The sequence below is a fragment of the Lactuca virosa genome, chromosome 4, assembly GCF_052849685.1.
Source record: "Lactuca virosa cultivar CGN04683 chromosome 4, Lactuca_virosa_CGN04683_v6, whole genome shotgun sequence".
Classification (NCBI taxonomy): Eukaryota; Viridiplantae; Streptophyta; class Magnoliopsida; order Asterales; family Asteraceae; genus Lactuca; species Lactuca virosa.
In genome coordinates, this window is record NC_136429.1 from 289,369,439 (window position 1) to 289,397,252 (window position 27,814).

General features: G+C 37.1%; 1 protein-coding gene across 2 annotated transcripts; it reads right to left on the bottom strand.

The window, feature by feature from the left end:
* Window positions 1-387: 387 nt before the first annotated feature.
* Window positions 388-27,687, bottom strand: LOC145108378 (uncharacterized). 2 transcript variants are annotated; one of them, XM_079045398.1, is made up of 9 exons: window positions 23,974-27,687; window positions 5,246-5,355; window positions 4,185-4,310; window positions 3,536-3,751; window positions 3,362-3,460; window positions 2,023-2,998; window positions 1,487-1,738; window positions 687-1,256; window positions 388-482 (listed from the first exon to the last, which is right to left on the bottom strand). In XM_079045398.1, exons 2-5 carry the CDS (start codon window positions 5,256-5,258, stop codon window positions 3,435-3,437), a joined length of 381 nt encoding a protein of 126 aa, XP_078901524.1. In that variant the 5' UTR covers window positions 5,259-5,355; window positions 23,974-27,687; the 3' UTR covers window positions 388-482; window positions 687-1,256; window positions 1,487-1,738; window positions 2,023-2,998; window positions 3,362-3,434. The 2 variants fall into 2 exon arrangements, with proteins under 2 accessions (XP_078901524.1, XP_078901523.1); XM_079045397.1 differs by lacking the exons at window positions 3,362-3,460; window positions 4,185-4,310; window positions 5,246-5,355; window positions 23,974-27,687 and having other exon boundaries at window positions 3,536-3,623.
* Window positions 27,688-27,814: the final 127 nt, after the last annotated feature.

Consider the following 27,814-nt stretch of genomic DNA (forward strand, 5'->3'; position numbering starts at 1 on the left):
AGTTGAAGCTGATTTGTGATTGACCCTCATCAAGTACCTACTAAAAAGTATTTTCTGCAAAAAAGAAATTGTCATTTTCTATAATTATTATTTTATTTAGATTATCAATCTATTAATACTTATATTTATAATGTAAATTTACTATTCTTACCAATTCATTAGGTGCATCACGATAAGCTCTAGAAAACTTTGCAACTGAATTCCTATTGTCAATGACATCAACCGCTGGTTCCTCTAAGTTTATGCAGATGATGTAAAAGTGATTTTTTTGATGAACTGGTAAAAACACCTGTTTAATAATTTAAATTGTTAAACTTTGTTTAAAATATGTAATATATTCAACAAAAAGAACAGTTTATTACCAAGTGAACTTTTTCAAATGTCAGAAGTTCTTTGTCCTTTTTCATTGCATCTTTGATATTTGACTCAAATTTATCAAATCTTTCATTGAAAGGGATATTTTTGTCAAATATGAACTGTCTCTGCAAAAAAATTTAAATATACATCAAACTTTAAAGAGTAAATTGTTAAATTCACAATAAGGTAAATTTTAAATTTAAAATTATTCACACTGTGAATTATAATGGGATTCACTATGTGAATTTTCTTACTTATTCAGAACTATTGAAAATTTTATTTATTATATTATAAACATTATCATGATATATATTTTGTAATTAACTTACCACCATTGATGTATCAAAGAAATATCGATTCACTGTAGAATTTGATTTAAGCTTTTCTTCGTAGTTCAAAATATTAGTCCAAGCATCAATGACATGTGCATGTACACATAATCCTGGCTGCATTGTTTCAATCATTCCTCTTCCAAGCACATAACCTCTCTTAGTCTGAAATACCTTCTCACTTAATTTGTAATCAAATAAAACAAAAAAGCAATTAATAGAAAATTAATTTGTATTTGTATTTATATACTATTGTAATTAAATAAAAGATAACATGAATTATTACCTGCTATTACCAATTCTGGAAAAAATTCTATCTGATACTTTTACTTCATTTGGATATACAAATTTTGATGCACAAACCTCTTTTTTATTATAAGGAGAAGATAGCTTCAGTGATGGTTTTTTTAATCTTTTTCCTACTTCTCTTTTTTTGTCTTCATCATCTTTAATTCCCAAGATATTATTGTCACATTCTGTTTCTTCTGAATCATAACTTTCTCCTTCATCAAGTTTTTCATCTTTTATTTCTTTCTTCATGTGTTCATCTTCACTGCTTTCATCTCCTTCCTGAAACTCTTGTGTTAGACCAAGACCAAGTCCAAGTGAAAAACTAGGCATTGATGATTTTCTAGTATTTTTTTTCTTTTTTTTATCATCTATTATTGTTTTTTATTTTTTTGTTCTCTAAAACTTTTTACATTTTCAAAATCATCATAATCATCAAAATTTAAAATACATTGAATAGAATCAGCAATCTCATGCACTATTGGATCATTGTACAAATTTCCTGGTGTTACCATGATTGTTTGATTCTTTATTTTATGTTCATTCAAATTCTCATCGCTTTTTTCTTCATCTTCATTCCTGTCACTTTTTGCATCATCTTCATTTTGAGTTTTATAAATGAATTCTTGTTCAAAGACTTTCTTCATATCTTTCAACTCATCGCTTTTTGTGAATTTTGTTGTTGAAAACTCAATTAACTTTCCAAACTTTATTTTACCATTCACTAGTTTTTTGTAATTCTTTTTCTCTTTGAATACCAATTCCTGCGAAATGAGATAAAAAATGTCAATAAAAATGATTTTTTTTTAACTTTTTTCTATAATAAATTATAGTTTCAGAATATGAATGCATTGATGAGGTATCACATTTTTAATGCATTTTAATAAATTACATATTCACTTTGTGAATTTATTATAGAGAAAGTAATAAAATACACTTTTATATTCACAATGTGAATCACTTTATGAATTCATCTTAACTACAATTTTATAACATATATCTGTAATATAACTTCAATTTTTTTTAATTATATAGATTATTAACTTACATCGAGTTTCATATCTTCATTTTCATCGGTGTCGGATTCTTCGTCATTCTCTATAACATCATCATTCCATTCCAAAGTTCCAAAGTCACCACTCTTTAACTCAGCTTTTTCCCTTTTCACCATCATTTCATAATCCCAAAAATGTAGTGCATGTATTTGTCTTTTTTCATTCTTATCATTTCTCATAAACTCCAAATAAGCTAGCTGTTTATGTAAACAAAATTATGATTAATTACTTTTCTTATAATAATATAAATAAAAGTGTTAATTATAAGAATTTTCCTTATTAATAATACAAGAAGTGGCCCACAATAGTAGTTTCCTCTATCAGTTTCATCCCACATCATCTTTGACATTTTCAAGCAATTGGTTATAAAACCACACCAATCAATTTCTCTCATAGGTGTTTTGCCTAACAAATGTGGCAATACTGTTGTCTTACAAGTTCCAAGGTTATTCTGTTCACATATGGTATTAACAAACAGTAATAAAAAGTTTAATCTGAAAATAATCCTTGAATCTGATGATTCTTTAATTCTCTCTTCAACATCTGATGGTCTCATAGCCTTGAAATTGTACTGTTGCTTCCAATCCATTAATTCTTTTCCTTCACATTGATCAGTGTTATATATATCTTTTCCACCTAGAGGAATTCCAAGCAAATCATGAACAAGTTCTGGTGTTATGTCTATCTTTGCATTAGGTAGATGAATTTTCATATCTGATGGATTGAATGAATTCACAACAAAACGTGTCAATTTCCTAGAAATTCCATTGGTTGCAATTCTCAGCAAAGATCCCAATCCTATTTCTCTAACAACTTTTCCTGTTCTTTGTTTAAAGATTTAACAATATCATAAAACTTCTTTGGGCTCATTCTTGTTCTCAAAGATACTCTGTCATTTGGATTTATTGGCACTTTTGCCTTTTTTTTCTTTGACTACTTCCAGAGTCTTTGTTTTTCTTTTTCTTTTTCCTGTTAGTCAATAATTTTCATAAGCTTCTCATAATTTAACATATATACTATAAAATAACTAACAATACAAGAAATTCACATGTGAATTTGTTTTGCAAAATATAATATAATACATAAAATAAACAGGTGAATTTGTTTATAACTTTGTAAATTAAACATGTGAATAGTAATAAACAAACATGTTACTTTTTCATCAAATTCTTTCTTTACAAGGCTATCATCAACTTTAATAGGAGTCACAAATTTTTTGTATTCAATCATTTTAAGTCTTGGACTCTGTCTGATTTCTGTTCATGTTTTAACAAAATTAATAAGAATTAATTTTATAATATCAAATTCAATTATAATTTTATAAATACTAACCTTGAGTTGTTTTCTTTTTAGGTGTCTTGAAAATAGATTTGTCTTGCTTCATCGACTTTTTCGTTTTTGTTTTTTATAATCTTGGACTCTGTTTGATTTCTGTTCATTTTTAAAAAAATTTAAAGATAACTGATTTTATATATTAAAGTAAATTATAATTTTATAAATACTAACCTTGTGTTGTTTTCTTTTCAAGTGTCTTCAAAACAGATTCATCTTGCTTCATCAAGTTTTTTGTTTGCCTTTTTTGAATCTCATCACCTTCAAAACTTTTTTCTTTTTCAACATTTTCATCAATAGTCTTTTCATCTTCATATTTTCTTAATTTATTAACTATTTCCACCACGGTTCTCCTTGCTGTGTGTTTGGTATATTTTTTTGAACCTTCAACTACACAATGTGAAATTTTTAATATCAATGTCAAATATAAGTAGTATTATGAAATACATGTCAAACAATATAAAATTGAACATGTGATGATCAAATTGCAAAAACTTTTTAGAAATTCACATTGCGAATCTGTTAGACTATGAGCTATATCCAAGTTTCACATTGTGAATTTATGCATTTAACAGCAAAAGAGTTTGAGGTTCACCAAGTGATGTACACATACACATGGTGAATTTTTAAAATTATTTTGTGCATAGTGAATACAAACAAAAGTGTTGATTAACTTGAATTTTTTTTAAGAGATTCACATTGTTAATCTGTGTGAATGTGAGACATACATCCAAGATTCACATTGTGAACTACTTTTTTTTAATAAGTGTGTAGTATATGATTAGATAATTAGTTATTTTAATCTGAATGCGAATGTTCTAACCTTTTTTTTTATCTTGAATATCTTCAATTTTTTCACTTGTAGTTGAAGGTAGAACATCTTTTAGATTTCTTGTCAATTTCATTCTGTTCTTATTATCCTTTTTTTCATTGATCTTTTCTTCATTTCCTGTTTTTGATTAACAAATTAATTCAAACATCAATTTCATGGTATGCAAGTTATGATTTATTCATATATTTCACAATGTGAATCTGGATTACAAATGAATTTAACATAATATTTATTCACATTGTGAATTCAGTTTGAATCAAAACATTACCAATGCAACTCTTTATAAATTTACAATGAGAAGCACAATAAGAGATACAATATCAATTAAACATAGATGCACAATGTGAATTTCACAAGATGAAAAAATTAAATGTAAATGATAAATTACCTGTGAATTCACAATTTGAATAAATGATATGTTAAATTGATATATAACCATGATTCACTTTGTGAATTGTCAAATAATGTAATTCTTAGAAACATTGAATCCTTTCAAAATAATCAAATGTAAATCACAAAGCACACGGTGAATTCAAAATGTGAAATTAGTTTTTCAGTTTAATGAATAAACTCAGAAACCACTTCGATTCACAAAGTTTTTAGGAAATTACGGTTTGTAATTTAGATATTCATGATTTCTGTATCGATTTGAAGAAATTTATATCATTAGGTTTTTGGTAATTATACAAATTCTCAAAAGTTCATGAAATTAGGGTTTCGATTTACTTAATAAACTCAGATTCGAGTTAGATTCACAAAGTTTTAGGAAATTTCAGTTTGTAATATAGATATTCATGATTTCTGTATCAATTTCAAGAAATTTAAATCATTAGGTTTTCATTATGTATACAAATTATTAAAAGTTCATCATCTGAGGGTTTCAAATCAGTCTAAAATGATTTTGTTAATAAAATAGTTTATTCACAGATTCATCGAATACATAATGTATCAGATAGTTTAGATTTGTCGTTTTGAAATTTATCAATCGAAAATATATAATGTTGAAAATGCATTAAATGAGATAATTGGAAATGAATAGCAGCCAAATATACCTTCTAGATTCATTTTGATGAACTTTTCGGGATGATTCACTGTGGATATTGACTGAATCGTCGCCGGAGATCCGTTTGAAATCGATGTTCGTCGGTGAAGTAAAAGATCGCTTTCAATGAGAGGGTAAAATCGATTTCATTGATATGTGAAACTGATGAACTAACGTCGTTAATTAACAGTGAGAGTTAATAAGTTTTAGGTTGACGAAAATGCCCCCTTAAGTTACGTGTTTGGTTATAATCAGCTGCACACTATCGTTTTTCATACTTTTACATCTCAAATCCAATGGCTGTTAATTTTTTGATCCAACCATCTTAATAGGTTCCTTGGTTCCTCCACCCATATTGGTTCTCTATTGAACCCCTCCCTATATATATATATATATATATATATATATATATATATATATATATATATATATATATATATATATATATATATTGTGACAACCCGAAAATTTTATCCTATACAATTGATCTTTATATCAATATTAAACTCAAATTTTATTACCTTTTAACTTTGTTTAAGGGTTTGATAAAGCATTCTAAGCCTCGTACAATCAAAGTTAGGGTCCTAGGTGGAGAAATACCAAGTCATAGTTCAAAAACCGGGCCACACACCCTCTCGGGAGGAGTGTACGGCCATACACCTGAATGTGCGGCCGCACACCCACCCTCCAGCCGCACACTCCCCCTTATATATATAAGGAGACCCCTTCACTCATTCCTTTCCTTTGGCTGCACTCTACTTTCTCTCACTACTTTCTCTCTCTAAAAACTTCATCCAAGAACACTCTAAAGGCCTCAAAACGTGAACTACTTCATCATTCAGCTTGTTATATTGGTAAGACACCTGAATCTAAGCCTATAACTCATAGTGTTCTTCGTGTTCTTCATCCTTTGAAGGTGTACGGCCGCACACCTTCATAAGGTGGCCGCACACACCTTAAAGCCCTCCAAAGTGAAGAGTTTGGCCTTCATTCACTAGTAGGACTTGGTATTAGCACAAGAACACCTCAAAATCGACATTTCGGGCACAAATGAGGAGTGTACGGCCGCACACACCCTCTGTACGGCTGCACACTCCTATGTGCAACCGCATACACATGCTGACCGCACACCCTAGCCGCACACACACCCTTTTGGCCGTACACATCCCTTGTTTGATCATATAGGGTCCCGACAAGCATTTCCAAGTCTTTAGGGTGGTTTACCGTCATGTTTAGTCATTAAAACACCCTAATTCTAACACACATATGTGTTATCACATGTTAATAGGATCCACTTGCGTACGAAACATCGGTTGACACTCAGCATTCGTAACCGATCATACACCTAGATCCTACGTCAAACAGCGAGTTCATACGCGTACACTTTTATAAGTTTTATAACGTTTTCAGGGGGGGGGGGAATACAAGCCAAACATAAAGGTTTTCGCAACTTAAAAACTGATGCAATTACAATGGTTTTACGTTAAACATTTAGATACTTTATCCCTTTTGTAATATGCGGAGCATAAGGGACGTTTTCTAAACATAATTGCATAGTTTTCCTAATAGTTCATAAACATAACTTATCAATTAAACTATAATAGGTATAGTTTGGGATTTCATTACCAGTTTTACAGAATCAAACTCCATGCAAGGTCAAACAGAATCAGTTTTCAAAACCAAAGCACGGAACTTGTGAATTTTGTCATAAAATGTGATATTTTGCAAAGGATTCATAGAAAACATAAACATGATTTTTCAGTATTATTACTTGTAAATTTGTTAGGCTAAGTTTTGAGACACGTCCTTGGTAACACTCCACCGGATACGAGAGTGTAGGACTAACCCTTATAACCATAATCTCTTGGAGGGAGAGCGTGACTATTGTGTATAGATCTATATGGGACTGACTATCTCGCACCTTCGCTGCTAGCTACAGCGGGACCATTAGGTTCAGGGGTGACAAAGTCATAAAAGATACTGGCCCCCGTTACGTGCCTTATCCAGTCTAAGTACGGTTATGACACTCACAACTTAGGTAGCAAAAATTTACTTTTGTAATAATGAATCAAGTGAACTAACCTCAAAGTAATAACCGATTTGATTACTAGAGGGCACTAGTAATGCCCTTAGGATCTAGTTCACTACTTATTTATTAGTTTTATTTATGTAATAAGGCTAATACACCTCACTGGGAGCAACCAGGGTTTTAAAAAGGGAACTACATCTAACGATACAAGTATGGTAGATACTTGTACACCTCATTTCAGAATCGATAACCAACTATCAACTTTTATGGAAAATATAGGATTTTCTGGGATAACTCAACCTTTCATAAACAGGCGGTTTAACATATAACTAATGGATAATCAAACATCTTTCATAAGAAAATATAGGATTTTCTTGGGAAACACTTTTCAAAGGATCAAAGAAACATTTCTTTCACCAGAATTAAACGCTTATGAATTCACCAGCTTTATGCTGATATTTAAAAACTGCTTGTATTCTCAGGGCAACAATAGACAGGTACTCTTGCTGACTTTTGGAGAAGACGAAGGATTTTGGAGTCACGTCTTTTACTTTTGTTATATACTGTTATGTATAAACCATGTTTTCAACAATGTAAATATTCATATTATAATGTAATGGTTGTGTTTACTTCGCTTACTATGATACAACTGTTGTGATACTACGCATGACGTCCTCCGCCCCGGAACGTTTCCGCCATCGGTTTCGGGGTGCGACAGATTGGTATCAGAGCTATTGTTTATAGTGAACTAAGTATACCGAACCTTACATGGTATACAACTATAAACACAAAAAGGGGCTGAAGTGCTCTGAACTAAAAGTATACTTTTATAATACAAATATTTTCTCAAAAAGTATACAAGTATACCTACGTACCAGAAACAGTATCATAAGTAGAACAAAACAAAAGTATTTTGGATGTTGAACACTGCGGTTAAACCTAGGCAGTTATGTAATCATGTCTAGGGTCAATATAGCCTGATCAACTATATTTATTCGAGACATGACCAACATGTGCTTGGGAGTGACTTTGGTGTTGCAACAGGCCTAAAACTTACCCAGTATCCATACAACTTAAAATACTATAGGAGTATTTTAGTCAGAGCCGAATACATTGTAGAAATTCATTCTTAGTGTTGCTACCTACTTGTTTATTAGCGATAACTTATTTGCATTGGTAGCTTTCCTCTGTTTATCGCTTAGTAGAACACTCTAGCCATCATATTGAGATACATCTTTATATCTCTTGATTCGATTCTAGAGGACTTACCATCCTCTTCTTCCTGATTGTTTCTAGAACAAGATGCCTCCCCGAAAAAGACCCATCAGAAGAAATGACGACGCTCCACCACCACCACCGCCCCCTCAGTTCGATCCCGTTATGTTCCAAGTAGCTGTTACTGCTGCTGTGGCTGCCGCGATGTCACAGATGAATCCTGGCGGATCTGATGGACAGGGAGGTGGTACGCATCCCCAAAATCATGAAGGTGGTCAGGGACACCAGAAGGAGTGTTCCTATAAGGACTTCATGAGCGCGAAACCCACATCTTTCGACGGAAAAGGAGGGGTTATTGCCCTGACTCAATGGTTCGAGAAAATTGAGTCCATTTTCGAAATATGTTCCTGTTCTGAAACCAACAAAGTAAAATTTGCCGCTTGTACCTTCGCCAACAGGGCACTGACCTGGTGGAATGGTCGGGTCAAATCCCTAACCCTACCAGTGGCAAATGCTATGGGTTGGGAAAGCTTAAAGGAACTCATGATAGCTGAGTCCTGCCCACGGGGCGAGATACAGAAACTAGAGCACGAACTCTAGAACCTAAGGATGAAGGAATCCGACATTGTTGCCTACACTTCTAGGTTTGAAGACCTAGCAATTCTTTGCCCGGGAATGGTCACCCCGGAAAGCAAGAAGATAGAGAGATATATTTGGGGACTGACACAACCCACCAAAGGTAATGTCTTGGCTGCAAGGCCAAACACCTTTGACAGCGCTAAGTGTCTGGCGCAAACTCTCATAGATCACGGAGTTGATCTTGATAAAGTGGCAACCGCTCCTGAGCCAGCAAAAGGGAGTGGTGAGAAAAGAAAGTTCTGGAAGCAGCGGAAGGGCCAGTTTTTGCAGGAGCCCTCAAAGAAACAGCAAACGGTGGCAGTCCATGCTGCTACTACTCCTGTCGCTGCTCCTGCCACTCAAGCACCTACCAGAAAATATGCTGGTACCCTTCCTCGGTGCAACAAGTGTAACTATCATCATAATCCCGGCCCATGCCGAGAAATGTCGTGCACCAGCTGTGGCAAAAAGGGACACACAACTCGAGTTTGCAAAACACCAGTACAACCAGCCAATCAGGCATCTGGAGCAGGCGTCGGTCAATCCTGTTATGGTTGTGGAGAAATCGGGCACTACAACAGAAACTGCCCTAAGGCAACAACAATAGGTGGCACTGGGAGAGTACTGATGATGGGGCAAGAGGAGGCAGTCGCTGATCCCACAGTTGTTTCGGGTACGTTCCTCCTCGACAACTCTTATGCATGCATTCTTTTCGATTCTGGTGCGGAGAGAAGTTTTGTTAGCCATGCATTCAAACATCTTCTTAGGCATAAACCCCAACCACTAACTGAAACATTTACCGTCGAGATGGCTAACGGTGAGAAAGAGAGCACTAATGATATATATGTAGGCTGTACTCTTACCCTAAACGATCATTCTTTTCCCATCGACCTTATGCCAGTCTCCATAAAAAGCTTCGATGTCATCATCGACATGGATTGGTTGAGCCCCAGTCATGCTGATATCCTTTGTTACGAAAAAGCTATTCGCCTCAATCTCTCCTCTGATGAAACTCTCGTGATTTACGGCGATAACTCAGTTCGAACCTCCGTATCATTTCATGCATCCAAGCCCAGAAACTCCTGCGAAAGGAGTGTTATGCATTCCTAGCCCACGTCATTAACGAGAAGCAGGAAGTTAAAGACCTCGAGAGCATCCCCGAAGTCTGCAACTTTCCCGATGTTTTTCCCGAAGATCTCCCGGGAATCCCTCCCGAACGCCAAGTCGAGTTTCGCATCGACTTAGTCCCCGGAGCTACCTCCGTAGCTAAATCCCCATATCGGTTAGCGTCGGCAGAAATGCAGGAGTTAGCCAGTCAGCTAAATGAGATGCTCGGCAAAGGATTCATCAGACCGAGTTCCTTACCCTGGGGAGCCCCGATCTTGTTTGTGAAAAAGAAAGATGGATCCTTTCGGATGTGCATTGACTATCGAGAGCTGAACCAGCTTACAGTCAAAAACCGTTACCCTCTTCCTCGAATCGACGACCTCTTCGATCAACTTCAAGGAGCCAGTTACTTTTCCAAAATAGACCTAAGATCAGGATACCATCAGCTGCGAGTCCATGAGAGTGATGTTCCTAAGACAGCATTTCAGACTCGGTATGGTCACTACGAATTTGTAGTGATGCCCTTCGGTCTAACCAACACACCGGTGTTATTCATGGACCTGATGAATCGGGTGTGCCGTTCTTTCCTGGACAAGTTCGTAATCGTGTTCATCGACGATATACTTGTCTATTCCAGAAGTGAGGAAGATCATCGACAACACTTGAGATCGGTGCTGGAAACCCTAAGGACGGAGAAGCTGTATGCAAAATTCTCAAAGTGCGAATTCTGGATTCGAAAAGTAACCTTCCTAGGTCACGTGGTAAGCGAGGAAGGCATACACGTGGACCCCTCCAAAATCAAAGCGATAGAGAACTGGTCAGCACCGAAGACGCCCACAGAAATCCGTCAATTCTTGGGCCTCGCTGGCTACTATCGCAGATTTATCCAAAATTTCTCCAGAATTGCCAAACCCTTAACCACTCTGACTCAGAAAGGTGTACCCTTCTGTTGGAGTGAAAAGCAAGACACTGCGTTCCAAACATTGAAGCAGGCCCTATGCAGCGTGCCTATCCAGTCTCTGCCCGAAGGGACGGAGGACTTCGTTGTCTACTGTGATGCATCCAATCAGGGCCTAGGCTGTGTGCTCATGCAACGGGGAAAAGTCATTACTTATGCCTCAAGACAGCTGAAAGCACACGAAGTCAACTACACGATGCACGATCTGGAATTGGGAGCAGTAGTCTTCGCACTGAAGATATGGAGACATTATCTCTACGGAACCAAGTGCACTATCTTCACTGACCATAAAAGCCTGCAACATATTTTCGACCAGAAGGAGCTGAACATGAGACAACGGCGATGGGTTGAGCTACTCAGCGATTACGAGTGCGAAATCCGCTACCATCCCGGCAACACCAATGTGGTGGCAGATGCCCTCAACCGGAAGGAGTACTCAAGTCGTAGAGTGAAGGCACTGACCATGACTATCCATTCCCATTTATCCGCACAAATCAAGGAGGCTCAGTTGGAAGCCTTAAGACCAGAGAACATGTCGGGTGAAGCCTTGAGAGGAATGGAAAAGAACCTAGAGATCAAGGGAGATGGAGTCTATTATTTCATGGACCGGATCTGGACCCCAAAGTTCGGTGGTTACAGAGAGGTTGTAATGAACGAAGTTCACAAGACCAGATACTCCGTTCACCCAGGTTCGGACAAGATGTACCTCGATCTCAAGAAACTGTATTGGTGGCCGAACATGAAAGCAGAGATCGCTACCTTCATGGGCAAGTGCCTGACTTGCGCCAAGGTGGAGGTCGAATATCAGAAGCCCTCAGGTCTACTCCACCAGCCGGAAATACCGGAGTGGAAGTGGGAGAGAATTACAATGGATTTTATCACCAAATTACCCAAGTCTCCGAGTGGGCACGACGCCATCTGGGTAATTGTCGACCGACTGACTAAATCCGCCCACTTCCTGCCGATCAAGGAAAACTTCAAAATGGAGAAACTCACGTGGATCTACATCCGAGAGATAGTTCGACTGCATGGTGTGCCTGTGTCCATTATCTCCGATCGAGATAGCAGGTTCAATTCGAGGTTCTGGCAGTCACTGCAGAAAGCTCTTGGAACTAAACTGGATATGAGCACAACTTACCATCCTCAGACTGATGGATAGAGTGAGAGAACAATTCAGACATTGGAAGATATGTTGAGAGTCTGCGTCATCGATTTCGGCGCATCATGGGACGCTCATCTTCCTTTGGTTGAATTTTCCTACAACAACAGTTACCATACCAGCATTAAGGCTGCGTATTTCGAAGCCCTCTATGGTCGTAAGTGCAGATCCCCTCTATGCTGGGCTGAGGTGGGTGACACGCAACTAGCCAAGGGGCAAGTCCCTGACATTACTCTCATTGGTCCATAAATCATCCGCGAAACCACAGAACAGATCGTACAAATCCGAGAACGACTGAAAGCCTCACGAGATAGACAAAAGAGCTATGCCGATAAACAACAAAAACCCTTGGAATTCCAGGTGGGAGACCGTGTTCTGTTGAATGTCTCACCCTGGAAAGGCATGATACGCTTCGGAAAGCGTGGAAAGCTAAACCCGAGGTACATAGGACCCTTCGAGATCCTCGCTAGGACGGTCCCGTAGCCTATAAACTTCGTTTACCGCAAGAACTTAGCAACATTCATCCTGTATTCCACGTTTCGAATCTTAAGAAATGTGTGTCCGACGAAACCCTTACGATTCCTCTCGATGAGATTGAAATCAACGAGAACCTGAATTTCGTGGAAGAACCATTCGAAATCATGGATAGAGAGATCAAACGAACGAAACAAAGTCGCATCCCGATAGTGAAGGTTCGCTGGAATGCCAAGCGAGGACCTGAATTAACTTGGGAGCACGAAGATCAGATGAACCAAAAATATCCTCATCTCTTTCCTAATTCATGATTTGTATTCTATGTTCGAATTTCGGGACGACATTCCCTCTAACGGGGGGATGATGTGACAACCCGAAACTTTTATCCTGTACAATTGATCTTTATATCAATATTAAACTCAAATTTTATTACCTTTTAACGTCGTTTAAGGGTTTGATAAAGCATTCTAAGCCTCGTACAATCAAAGTTTGGGTCCTAGGTCGAGAAATACCAAGTCATAGTTCAAAAACCGGGCCATACACCCTCTCGGGAGGAATGTACGGCCGTACACCTGAGTGTGCGGCCGCACACCCACCCTCCAGCCGCACACTCCCCCTTATATATATAAGGAGACCTCTTCACTCATTCCTTTCCTTTGGCTGCACTCTACTTTCTCTCTCTAAAAACTTCATCCAAGAACACTCTAAAGGCCTCAAAACGTGAACTACTTCATCATTAGCTTGTTATATTGGTAAGACACCTGAATCTAAGCCTAAAACTCATAGTGTTCTTCGTGTTCTTCATCCTTTGAAGGTGTACGGCCGCACACCTTCATAAGGTGACCGCACACACTTTAAAGCTCTCCAAAGTGAAGAGTTTGACCTTTATTCACTAGTAGGACTTGGTATTAGCACAAGAACACCTCAAAATCGACATTTCGGGCACAAATGAGGAGTGTACGGCCGCACACTCCTGTGTACGGCCGCACACACCCTCTGTACGGCTGCACACTCCTGTGTGCAACCGCACACACATGCTGACCGCACACCCTGGCCGCACACATACCCTTTTGGCCGTACACCTCCCTTGTTTGATCATATAGGGTCCCGACAAGCATTTCCAAGTCTTTAGGGTGGTTTCCCGTCATTTTTAGTCATGAAACACCCTAATTCTAACACACATATGTGTTATCACATGTTAATAGGATCTAACTGCGTACGAAACATCGGTTGACACTCAGCATTCGTAACCGATCATACACCCAGATCCTACGTCAAACGGTGAGTTCATACCCCTACGCTTTTATAAGTTTTATAACGTTTTCAGGGGGGGGGGATACAAGCCAAACATAAAGGTTTTCGCAACTTAAAAAGTGATGCTATTACAATGGTTTTACGTTAAACATTTAGATACTTTATCCCTTTTGTAATATGCGGAGCATAAGGGACGTTTTCTAAACATAATTGCATAGTTTTCCTAATAGTTCATAAACATAACTTATCAATTAAACTATAATAGGTATAGTTTGGGGATTTCATTACCAGTTTTACAGAATCAAACTCCATGCAAGGTCAAACAGAATCAGTTTTCAAAACCAAAGCAAGGAACTTGTGAATTTTGTCATAAAATGTGATATTTTGCAAAGGATTCATAGAAAACATAAACAGGATTTTTCAGTATTATTACTTGTAAATTTGTTAGGCTAAGTTTTGAGACACGTCCTTGGTAACACTCCACCGGATACGAGAGTGTAGGACTAACCCTTGTAACCAGAATCTCTTGGAGGGAGAGCGTGACTATTGTGTATAGATCTATATGGGACTGACTATCTCGCACCTTCGCTGCTAGCTACAGCGGGACCATTAGGTTCAGGGGTGACAAAGTCATAAAAGATACTGGCCCCCGTTACGTGCCTTATCCAGTCTAAGTACGGTTATGACACTCACAACTTAGGTAGCAAAAATTTACTTTTGTAATAATGAATCAAGTGAACTAACCTCAAAGTAATAACCGATTTGATTACTAGAGGGCACTAGTAATGCCCTTAGGATCTAGTTCACTACTTATTTATTAGTTTTATTTATGTAATAAGGCTAATACACCTCACTGGGAGCAACCAGGGTTTTAAAAAGGGAACTACATCTAACGATACAAGTATGGTAGATACTTGTACACCTCATTTCAGAATCGATAACCAACTATCAACTTTTATGGAAAATATAGGATTTTCTGGGATAACTCAACCTTTCATAAACAGGCGGTTTAACATATAACTAATGGATAATCAAACATCTTTCATAAGAAAATATAGGATTTTCTTGGGAAACACTTTTCAAAGGATCAAAGAAACATTTCTTTCACCAGAATTAAACGCTTATGAATTCACCAGCTTTATGCTGATATTTAAAAACTGCTTGTATTCTCAGGGCAACAATAGACAGGTACTCTTGCCGACTTTTGGAGAAGACGGAGGATTTTGGAGTCACGTCTTTTACTTTTGTTATATACTGTTATGTATAAACCATGTTTTCAACAATGTAAATATTCATATTATAATGTAATGGTTGTGTTTACTTCGCTTACTATGATACAACTGTTGTGATACTACGCATTTCGTCCTCCGCCCCGGAACGTTTCCGCCATCGGTTTCGGGGTGCGACATATATATATATATATATATATATATATATATATATATATATATATATATATATATATATATATATATATAATGTTTCCAATGACAAATGAAAGAAAGAGTAGGATATGGAGGATTGTCCTCCTGTGGAGGTTTCACCACTTGCTACCTACCGCATGGTGCGGTGAATATACAACTTACAATGTGTCATCCCCATTGTCACGGCCAGAAAAGACCGATTTTGTTTATTCTTTGTTTGAAAATCAGAGTAACATTTTAAATAAAAGTGTTGCGGAATTTGTTCCCAGAAAAACATGATAAATATATTATCAAAGCATTTCCGAAGAAATGTATTTTTATTCATTTTAAAACATTTGGGATGTCATCGTCAATATAGAAACATAAGCAAAAACAGAAATTACATTCATTTACACTAGTGATCTACATCTCTTTTAAATCTCTCAATGTAAAGTAGCTTCATATCGACACCTGTGATAAAAATAAGCTTGAGTGGGTCAGGTTGGGAAACCTGGTGAGTACATAGGGTTTTCAACCCACAATAATATAATCATTATGTTTAATCATCAAACAATCAATCAACCCAATTACCCATCCCCATTATCTTATTTACTATTAAGGATCTACCCTAAGAATCAGCTATTCCTCGTTCATTCATTCCTAAGGATTATCCTAAGGAATAGGCACGAAATCCATCTTTGCTAATGACACATCTGTCAAGCACAGCTACTAATATTATAACTTATGCGCAGCTGCCAGAAATGTGACATTCCTTATGAGGCGCATCTGCCGGTATTGTCTTTTAGGCGCATATGCCGGGGTTATGAGGTTCTCTATTAGGCGCTTCTGCCGATAGAGTCCTTTAGGCGCATTTGCTAGGATTATCTCGTTTATTGACAGTATCGTTTCCGAGAATCCACTCGCAATACATGTCAATGGGTTTTTATCTCGTTTATCGACAGTATCGTTTCCGAGAATCCACTTGCAATACATGTCAATGGGATTTTATGTCGTTTATCGACAGTATCGTTTGTGAGCCTGCTAGTGTTCCACTGGACTGTCTAGAATAGTCCGTGGTTGTCATCCATACTCTGCTAGATGACGGGGCCAACAGTTGGGTAAAAGGCTTCTCTCATGATTCACCTCTCACCTTATCTCATGGTCTATATCACCTCTCATCATTTTATTTTTTTGTCACACAACAACTATTTCATCTACCCATGTTTTACCCAACAGATTTTGTAGATATAAAATACATATACAATTTAAATCATTTAAAACATGTATAAAAATCTTTCACCCAACATAGACGGCAAGTATACAGACAATATGCACACATAGCATGTAATTTATATTAAATACTTCATATCTATGTGTAAGATGAAAGTAACTATGCACTCACTTGAAAAGGTGGTGACTCGGCACTCGGACAGCACTTCGTTACTCTTAACACAATTTTCCTTTGACAAAACCTAGTATCATTCGCACTAGAGTTTAGTCTAATATTCACCGAGACTTATTAATAGTCTTGCTATTATTATTATTATATAAGCATGAAACAATATTTCTCAACCACTATATACAGACAGGGGCCAAACATAAAACACCGGAGGGCAGGACCATTTTTGGCATATAGCACTTCTGAAATCCAACAACCCTATGCGGCCCTTTAAACCAGATTCCCCGTACCGCGTGTGGTTAAAAGATATTATAACGACACTTATATAACTCATAATAATACCCCAAATACTTATTATAAGGTCCAAATAACATTACTATATTAAAATATAAGATATACTAACGATAAGGTAGGCGTAGCTCACTTACAGCGGGTTTTTCGCAAAACCGGGCTTCGCTGGAGCAGCGTTCCCGAGCCGAAAGGATCTTTTCTCGGGGCTTCGGGAGCCTCGGGGCTTCCTTCGGGTGCTAGGGGGTTTACCTAGGCTTAGGGGGTTTTGGGGGCTTAGAGAGAGAAAGTGAAGTTGGGAAGGTGTGAAGAATGAGGGAACCCGACACCTCTATTTATAGGCTGGAATCCTATTTTACTCGTCGAGTAGGAGGTCCTACTCATCGAGTCCATGGCCAGGTGTCACCATCTGGTGGCTTGCCTTAGGGAGAAAGCCTTGGCCCATATTCAGCCACGTCACCCGATTTTGCTCAGCACCCTGCCGACTTCTAAACCCCGTAAGTTTCGCATACGAGCTTCGTTTTTGACGTTATTTATATCCACGCGTAGGTAAAAGCAAGATCTACAACTTTCATTTAGTCTCCGTCAGCTAATTATCGACCTATTTTAAATTTAACAGTAAGAGGAGATTAGACTGTTAAATGACCGCGAAGAATTCGTAACTCCTTCATACGGACTCCGTTTTCGTCTGTCTTTTTATCGTTGAGTTCCTATTAATGAGATCTTCAACTCTCATTTAGGTTGCGTAGGCCAAAAACCGCTCGAACTAAAATTCGAGTTTCGGGTCGTGCACTGCTATGCTAAATCTTAGAAAATTCATAACTTCCTTATACGAAGTCAGATTTGGGCGTTATTTTTTTGTATGTTCTCCGTTTAACGTATACTACAACTTTTTTTTAGATCACTAAGGCTAAAAAGTCCTCTGTCGTAAATTCACTATTTACGTCTCCCGGTGCCGTGCCGGTTTTGCCGAAAAACTTCAACGGGCCATAACTTCTTCGTTATAACTCGGATTTCGGCATTCTTTATATGTACGGAACCCTTGAGACATATTATACAACTTGGTTAAGATTATTTATTCTAAATAATCTTTTGTTGAAAAGTCGTTTTCGACCCCTATTATCTCTAAATTGACTAGCCCGGATCTACGGGCGTTACATACAACCTAAGTAGTTTGTACCAACACCTTGAGCATAGTGTATGTAGTATAATTTGTTTCTTATGTCTTGGACCCGCATGGTAGTCATTGGTTTATCCAATGTTCTAAATAATTTTAGACGTGACTTGGTGACAATGTCAAACTTAAGCTTTTACGATTCGTGGCAAGCCGCGTCGTTTGTAAGACGTGGCTTAAGGCGACAATTTTGTATACAACTAATAATTCTATATATTTTTCTACTATTATTCATTTTATATGCATATATGAATTATGCAGCATTTTGTTAAAGCGTGACGTTAAGTACAAACTTTGGAGTCATGACACACAATAACGAAGCTATGACAAGCTTTTTAGAAACTTATGTTTACCAATTCAACATTTATTGAGTTTCCTTTACTCGAAGCCACTTCTCACAATTGTTACATTATTTATAATAGTAAAGAATCTTTTATACGCATCCGTTATAGATTTGTTATCCAACATTTTGAAGTTGTCAACGTCGTTCAAAACATGGTTTGAAGATTATCTTTGTCCTTTTCTTTTCTGACAATCATTTCAGGGGGAATGACATAAATTAGTTCTCTAAGTATCTGATCATCAATCAAATTAATTTCTTGTTGGCTTCAGAATCACCATCAAATATATAATCGTTGTCGGTGCATGTATACCGAATACTCCTACATCAACACTTAAAACTTGATCTACAACACAAACTAAGGCATTTTGAGCTCCTTTTGCAATTAGATTCCAGATTTGTCCATATTCTAGACCTTCTAGATACAATATCATGTATTTCTTCCATTGAGCAAATTCTTCTCGGATTAAGATTAAATCTTTCGTTCCAGATCCAACACAATTAGCTACATTATAGGTAGGAACTTAATTATAATTCATATTTGCTATTGGATTAATTGATTAAGTTGTTATGAACAAATTGAAATTTTCACAAAGAACAAGTGAAACAAATTCGAGAATAAAAAAACTTCGAAAGAAACAAATATGTGAATTAGAGCAACTCAATAACAAAATAGCTCTGATATCAATTGTTAATCCCTAAATAAAGAAAAACTTATGAAATAAATAAATGATCATGGATCTAGCACACATAATTTGATGCTAAGTGATGTATGAATTTATATAATCAATGGTTTGTAATAAAATTCTCACAAACATTTTCTCTCTTTAGAAATTAAGCTCTCAAGTTACAAATAGATCACAAAGTTGATTTCTAAGGTCTTAAAACCTTTGCCTTATATACCATGTTAGAGAAATAGTCAAGAAGGTTTTGGATAATTAATCTTTTCCATTAATTCTTAGTCATCAACCATTACCATAATTACAATACATGATAGCTAAATATTGACTACCTCGAAAACTAAATATAGAAATAATCTCTAATTGATTACAAAACCATTTCCAACAAATTAATATAGCATGTACATTCCTACAAAAATGTCTAATATTTAACAAACAAGTAATCTACTGTGACAATCCGAAACTTCTACCTGGTTCATCTATTCGATTAATCTATACTAAACTTGTTTTATTTGACTTCTTGCCCTATTTGAGGGTTCGTTTAAGTGAGTATAAGTTTGAGAGTGGCCAAGGTTGAGTCTAGGAATGAGTCAGCAAGTCGTATACTGTCAAAACAAGGCCATACACACCTTTAAAGGGAGTGTACGGCCGTACACATGGGTGTGCGGCCGCACACACATCTCCTGGCAGCACACTCCCTTCTTGATAGGACACCCACCCTACATAAAGGATAGACCCCTTTCCTTTCATTCCTTTAAAACCTTGGCAGCACACAACACCATTTCTCTCAAGCTTCTTCAACCACAAACCTTCCAAGGCTGCAAAAACGTGAGTAATACATCCCTTAACTTATTTTGCTTGAAGAACCACTTGATCTAAGCCTTTAATCATCAAGTCCCGTCATGTTCTTCATCTACTTGAAGGAGTGCGGCCGCACACCCTCATATGGTGGCCGCACACTCCTAAAAGACCCTCCAAAGAGAGAGTTTGACTTCCATATTCGAGATAGACATGCCCCTAGCCTTATTGTACCTTGGAAATGGCATTTTTGACATTTTTGTGTGGAGTATACGACCGCACACACCTGTTTACGACCGCACACACACTTGCGTGGCAGCACACCCAAGTGTGCGACCACACACTCATTCTAGGACCATAAACCCACTTCTAAGACCCTAGGCTTGTACTACAACTAAGTTTGGACCAAGAACACTTCATGGATTGCAAGTATGGACCTTGAAACACCCCAAGAACACCTTCCATCATGGGTGTACGGCCGCACACCCCTTGGGCCGCACACACCTTAAAGGTGGCCATACACTCACCTCATGCAATCCTTTAGGGCTCTAACACTTAGTGCAAGTAGTTCCAAGTCCCTAGAGTGGTTCTCCATCACATTTAGTAAGGAAATACCATCATTTGACTCCTTTATGTGTCATTACATGTTAATTAGGATCAAATCGTGTTCAAGGCTTCACTTAAACATCCCGCTTTCCGTATCGATCTTTCATTCGAATCGCTCGAGGTGAGTTCATACCCCTACATTTTCTGTGTTTTTAATGTTTTCAGGGGGGAATACGAGCCAAACTCAAAGTATTTTATTAAGTTTTAAACTTATTAATACAGTTCAACGATTTCCACGTTTAATAACATAACCGGATATTTTATCTCTTTTCGTAATATGTTGAATATAAGGGAAACTGTTATTTTGGAAATCTAACTTCATAGCTTTCAGAAAGGTTATATAAAACATTTTCCATATCAACTCTAATAAACTATAATGGGTATAGTTTGGGATAACCCTCTATGCAGTCTCTACCAAATCAGATTTCATGGATGAATATATATAAAGTATGGCAAATTTAGTTTATGTTATATATTTTCTCAGGAGTATAAAGTACTATTATTCAAGGATAGTTACTATTTTATACTGTTCTTCTCGCAAGTAAACTAGATTATACAGAATTGTGAGGCGCTACTTCAATACTGTACCCTTAGGTGTACAGGGATAAATCCTATCATAGTATAACACGAGTCTCCTGGAGGGAGAGCGTGAGATTTGTGAATAGATCTATTCGGGACTGACAATCCCACACCCGAACTGCTAGCTACAGTTGGGCAGGCATGCCCAGGGTGACAAATGTCATTTAACTCGACGCCTGAAGAACGTTGGAAAGGTCTCTAGTCATATCAAGTATGGTTATACGACTCACAACTAAGTATAAACTAATTTCGGTTTACGGACTCTATTCTTCGTTAGTTTTATTTTAAGTAATAAAACTACATTTATATATACTGATAAGAAATCAGGGATCTCTAAACTTGCATCTCTACCTCTAGGATGGATAACTTGTTTTTAGGGAAAATATAGGATTTTCCCATGATAACACCGGCTTTTCTAAAACTGATGGTTCACTACTCTACCAGCAGATATTCATTCCATGACTCCTTGAATTATACATGTCATGTATGAATCTGGAAGTCATGGAAGGAATGAGTTTTCAAACATGCTTTTCATAAGAAAATATAGGATTTTCTTGAGGAACACTTTTCAAAAGAATCAAAGAACATTTTTCCACCAAAACTAAATGCTTATGAGCTTACCAGCTTTATGCTGATATTCTTTCAAAACTGCTTGTATTCTCAGGAAATTAGTAGCCAGGTACATCCAGGAGTTTGGAGAAGTCGGAGCATTAGAGTCACGTCTTTCTATTTTACTTTTGATATAAACAAATCTATGTATTAAACAATGTAAACCTTTTTCACATATGTAATCAATGTCTGGTTGTGTTTACTATGCTTGCTATGATACAATTGTTGTGATACTACACATGACGTCCTCCACCCCGGAACGATTCCGCCATCACGGTTTCGGGGTGTGACAGATTGGTATCAGAGCCCTTGTTTATAGCGAACTAAGTATACCGATCCTTACATGGTATACAACTATAAATACTGAGGGGCCTAAGTGCTCTAAACTAAAAGTATACTTTCAAAAATACAAGTATTTTTATAAAAGTATATATGTGTATCCGAGTATCAGAATCCGTGTCATAAGTAGTCGAAACAAAAGTATTTGGATGTTGGACACTACGGTTAAACCTGGGCAGGTATGTAATCATGTCTAGGATCAATATAGCCTGATCAACTATATTCATTCGATACATGACCAACATGTGCTTGGGAGTGACTATAGTGTTACAGCAAGTCTAAAACTTAGCTATATACTAGATGTGTTCTAGAGCCAAACATAAGGATTAAAATACTACAGGAGTATTTTAGGATGCTATAACAACTAAGCCGGAAACTTACCTAGGAAAACCAATTATGTAGCTATAATACATTGGAAGTATTATTAGATTCGATGCCTATTAACTATTCCTTTACCCTCACCTCGCGTAGATAGCATGGCTGGATTCGATCTTCCTAGCGACCCGTATTTTCCCAATCAAGGAGATGGTGGATGGATCGAACCAGAGCCAGAACGAAACGATGAAATCCCTTTTGACGATGGCTTTGCCGAACCACTTCCTGAAGAGACTGAATCGGAACCAGAAGTCAAGAACTTACCCCCAGTGGCCCCAATACCAAATCCGAACCCTCAGCTTGTACGCGAAGGCCCAACGCCTATGTGGGTCGGAAGCCTGGACAGGTGGAGTCACGAACAAGGCTAACCCTGTGACATCCCCATTTTCACGGCCAGAAAAGACCGATTTTGTTTATGCTTTATAAAAATCAGAGTACATCTTTTAATAAAAACGTTGCGGAATTTGTCCCCAGAAAAATATGATAAATACGTTATCAAAGCATTTCCGAAGAAATGTATTTTTATCCATTTTAAAACATTTGGGATGTCATCGTCAATACAGAAACATTAGGATAAACAGATCTTACATTCATTTACACTAGTGATCTACATCTCTTTTAAATCCCTCACTGTAACGTAGCTTCATATCGACACCTGTGATATAAATAAGCTTGAGTGGGTCAGGTTGGGAAACCTGGTGAGTACATAGGGTTTTCAACCCACAATAATTTAATTATTATGTTTAAACATCAAACAATCAACCCAATTACCCATCCCCATTATCTTCCTTACTCTTAAGGATCTACCCTAAGAATCGTCTATCTTGCACTCGTTCATTTCGAAGCCTATTGCTTCCAGGGTTTATATGATAGGCACTAAGTCCATAGCTGTCAATGCTTGTTTGTAAAGCACTAATTCCATAGCTGCTAAAGTTCATTCATCGGGTACTAAATCCATAGCTACCAGTGTTCAGCTAATAGGCACTAAATCCATAGCTACCAACGTTTATTTAACAGGTACTAAGTCCATAGCTACCAACGTTTATCTAACACGTACTAAGTCCATAGCTACCAATGTTTATTCGATAGGCACTAAGTCCATAGCTGCCGATGTTCACTCATATCATCTTTCATCTCTCATCATTCATCTACCCATGTTTTACCCAACATATTTGTAGATATAAAATACATATACAATTTAAATTATTTAAAACATGTATAAAATCGTTCATCCAACATAGAAAGCAAGTCTTCAAATAATATGCACACATAGCACGTAATTTATATAAAATACTTCATATCTATGTGTAAGATGAAAGTAACTATGCACTCACTTGTTAAGGTGGTGATTCCAAACTCAGACAGCGCTTCGCTTCTATTAATTTATTTTCTTTCAACGAAACCTAGTATCATTACCACTAGAGTTTAGTTTAATATTCACCGAGACTAATTAATAGTCTAGCTATTATTACAATTATATAAGCGTTAAACAATACACTTCACCCACTATGTACAGACAGGGGCAAGACATAAAACACCGGAGGGCAGGACCATTTTGGCATATAACACTTCTGAAATCCAACAACCCTATGCGGCCCATTAAACCAGGTTCCCCGTACCGCGAGTGGTTAAAAAGATATTATAACGACACTTATATAACTCATAATAATAGCCCAAATAATTATAAGTTCCTAATAACAATACTATATTTAAATAAAATATATATTTAAAATAGGGTAGGCGTATCTTACCTACGAGGAGGTTTGGCTAGAAGCCGGGCTCTGTAGGGGCAGAACTTCCGAGCCGAAAGCGCTTCGTCTCGGAGCCGTCGAGCGCTCCGGGGCTTTCTTCTAGCGCTAGGGGAGTTTTGGGAGGTTTAGAGAGAGAGAGAGTAGAGAGAGGAGGGTGGAGGTGTGAAGAAATGAGGATGGAAGGTGTTGTATTTATAGGGTGAAATATGGCTTAAATTAGTGCCACATGTCACCATCTGGTGGCAAGCCTTGGGGAGAAAGTAATGGCCAATATTGTGCCACGTCACCCCTTTTGCAGCAGCACCCTGCCGACTTCTAAAAATAAGATCTACAACTATTATTTCGACTCCGTCGGCTAATTCTCGACCGATCTTAAATTTAACAGTACGAGGAGATTATACTGTTAAATGTCCTCGTAAAATTCATAACTTCTACATACGGATTCCGTTTTCGTCTGTATTTTTACCGTTAAGTTCCTATTAATGAGATATTCAATTCTAATTTAGGTCGCATAGGCCAAAAACCGCTCGATCTAAAATTTGAGTTTCGGGCTGTGCACTGTTATGCCAAATCTTAGAAAAATTATAACTTCCTCATACGAAGTCAGATTTGGGCGTTCTTTTTATGCACACTCTCGGTTTAACGTATACTACGACTTTTGTTTAGATCACTTAGGCCAAAAAGTCTTGTATTGTAAATTCACTATTTACGTTGCGCCGTGTCGTGCCGGTTTTGCCGTAAAACTTCGACGGGCCATAACTTCTTAGTTATAACTCAGATTTCGGCGTTCTTTATATGTACGGAACCCTTGTAACATATACTATAAAATGGTTAAGATTAATCCTTTTAAATAATCTTCCATCAAAACTCATTTTTTTGATGCTCATTGTCTCTAAATTGACTAGCCCGGATCTACGGGCGTTACAATTATCTCCCCCTTAGGATGATTACGTCCCAGAATCATCAACAAAACAGTGCTTGTATAATGACTCCATACTTTATCTCTTCATCCTAGGTAATAACCGTAACTTCTATGTTGCTTCGAACGAGTATCTTGGACTCCTTGACTGCAGGCAGTGCTTGATCTTGCATCAGCTCCCTATCTCACGTTAGACTTCAAATTATGACCTTCAAATCACAATCTCGATCCTTACTGGAGACTGCTTCTTCTTCTTAACAAACTTAAGATAAGTTCTTTTATTACTACAATGGGCCGATGTGTCATATTCTAATGACCTATCATCGTATGTTGCAACGCTCAGACTCGGGTCTCTTAGAGTCAAATTCCAGAACAGGCTATACCTTCCTTCATGTTCTAACCACATCTGAAAAGGTAGCATTTGTAGCTACAAGCAACTATCGCGATACCTCTACTGATCGCTTTGATTATCCTTTATTTCAATCTTCCGGCTTAAGTCAGATGCAACATCGAACTTGGTTTTCTGAACCTCGTAACATACTCATCGTAGTCGGACTCAATTTGATATGACCACTAGGGTCGGAATAACAATCATCGTCTTAGTTATTACCGAAACGATGGTAACGACATACTCGAATAAAACAGAATCAATTACTAGCTCCTTGGTAACCTTGTGACTTTCCCCGATCCAAGTGTGAGTCATGTGCTTTCGGTAGTATAGGCCTCTACTACCATTCACACCTACTCATACTCGTCCCAAGTATTGTCTCGCAGCTTTCCAAGTTACTATCACAAAAACAATTTTAACACATAAAAATGTGTCCAATCAATCATAAAATTTTCCCTAGACTCTACTATGACTTCTTCCATGCGTATCTTCAATCATCAATTCTACTTCAACTCGGTTGGTGATGGAAATATCAGACGATGGGATAACTTCATAGATTATACCAAAAATTTTTCTTTCTGCAAATCGAAAGTTTACTTCTCCCGTACTAGACGTATTATTTATTAGATGCATTCTAAAGGCAAGATATCACTCTTATGATATCTTCTGATAAGTACCATTCAATATCGTAAGCCTTCTCATTTCCTCCATTTACTCAATTCACTACAAGTCTTCACCATGATGTTTTGTACACCAAAGCAATCGTTTGGTGTATTGAGACGAGAATAAAGATAGAGGAAGGTTTAGATGCGTATTCCTCCTTATTACCTCGAAAAATTATATGCCAGTTCTAATATCGTAATTAAACGTTTAGAAATTCGAACACATAAAATTTCCAGATCCGGTCGGCAACAGACCATATATCCGATCAAATGATAGCATAAAGCATCACAAATTATTAAACACATAAAAGCATCTTATGCATCTTCCCTAATTAAGCTAGTGCTTATGTCTATTCAGGTGTACTTCCTAAAATATATTAGACACACTCCTCACGATCATCGCTTAGCATTCTAAGTTTAAGTCTAGAAATAAATCCTTATTCCTAGTTCGCTTAAACTAATGCTCTAATACCAACTGTGACATCCCCATTTTCACGGCCAGAAAAGACCGATTTTGTTTATGCTTTATAAAAATTAGAGTACATCTTTTAATAAAAACGTTGCGGAATTTGTCCCCAGAAAAATATGATAAATACGTTATCAAAGCATTTCCGAAGAAATGTATTTTTATCCATTTTAAAACATTTGGGATGTCATCGTCAATACAGAAACATTAGCATAAACAGATCTTACATTCATTTACACTAGTGATCTACATCTCTTTTAAATCCCTCAGTGTAACGTAGCTTCATATTGACACCTGTGATATAAATAAGCTTGAGTGGGTCAGGTTGGGAAACCTGGTGAGTACATAGGGTTTTCAACCCACAATAATTTAATTATTATGTTTAAACATCAAACAATCAACCCAATTACCCATCCCCATTATCTTCCTTACTCTTAAGGATCTACCCTAAGAATCGTCTATCTTGCATTCGTTCATTTCGAAGCCTATTGCTTCCAGGGTTTATATGATAGGCACTAAGTCCATAGCTGTCAATGCTTGTTTGTAAAGCATTAATTCCATAGCTGCTAAAGTTCATTCATCGGGTACTAAATCCATAGCTACCAGTGTTCAGCTAATAGGCACTAAATCCATAACTACCAACGTTTATTTAACAGGTACTAAGTCCATAGCTACCAACGTTTTTCTAACACGTACTAAGTCCATAGCTACCAATGTTTATTCGATAGGCACTAAGTCCATAGTTGCCGATGTTCACTCATATCATCTTTCATCTCTCATCATTCATCTACCCATGTTTTACCCAACATATTTGTAGATATAAAATACATATACAATTTAAATTATTTAAAACATGTATAAAATCGTTCATCCAGCATAGAAAGCAAGTCTTCAAATAATATGCACACATAGCACGTAATTTATATAAAATACTTCATATCTATGTGTAAGATGAAAGTAACTATGCACTCACTTGTTAAGGTGGTGAT

Coding starts and splice junctions, on each gene's coding strand:
- LOC145108378 (XM_079045397.1), bottom strand. CDS start 2,208: ATGAGAAATGATAAGAATGAAAAAAGACAAATACATGCACTACATTTT. Junction 1,739..2,022: donor ATGAAGATATGAAACTCGAT/GTAAGTTAATAA, acceptor CTCATTTCGCAG/GAATTGGTATTCAAAGAGAA. Junction 1,257..1,486: donor TAAAGAATCAAACAATCATG/GTAACACCAGGA, acceptor CAAGAGTTTCAG/GAAGGAGATGAAAGCAGTGA.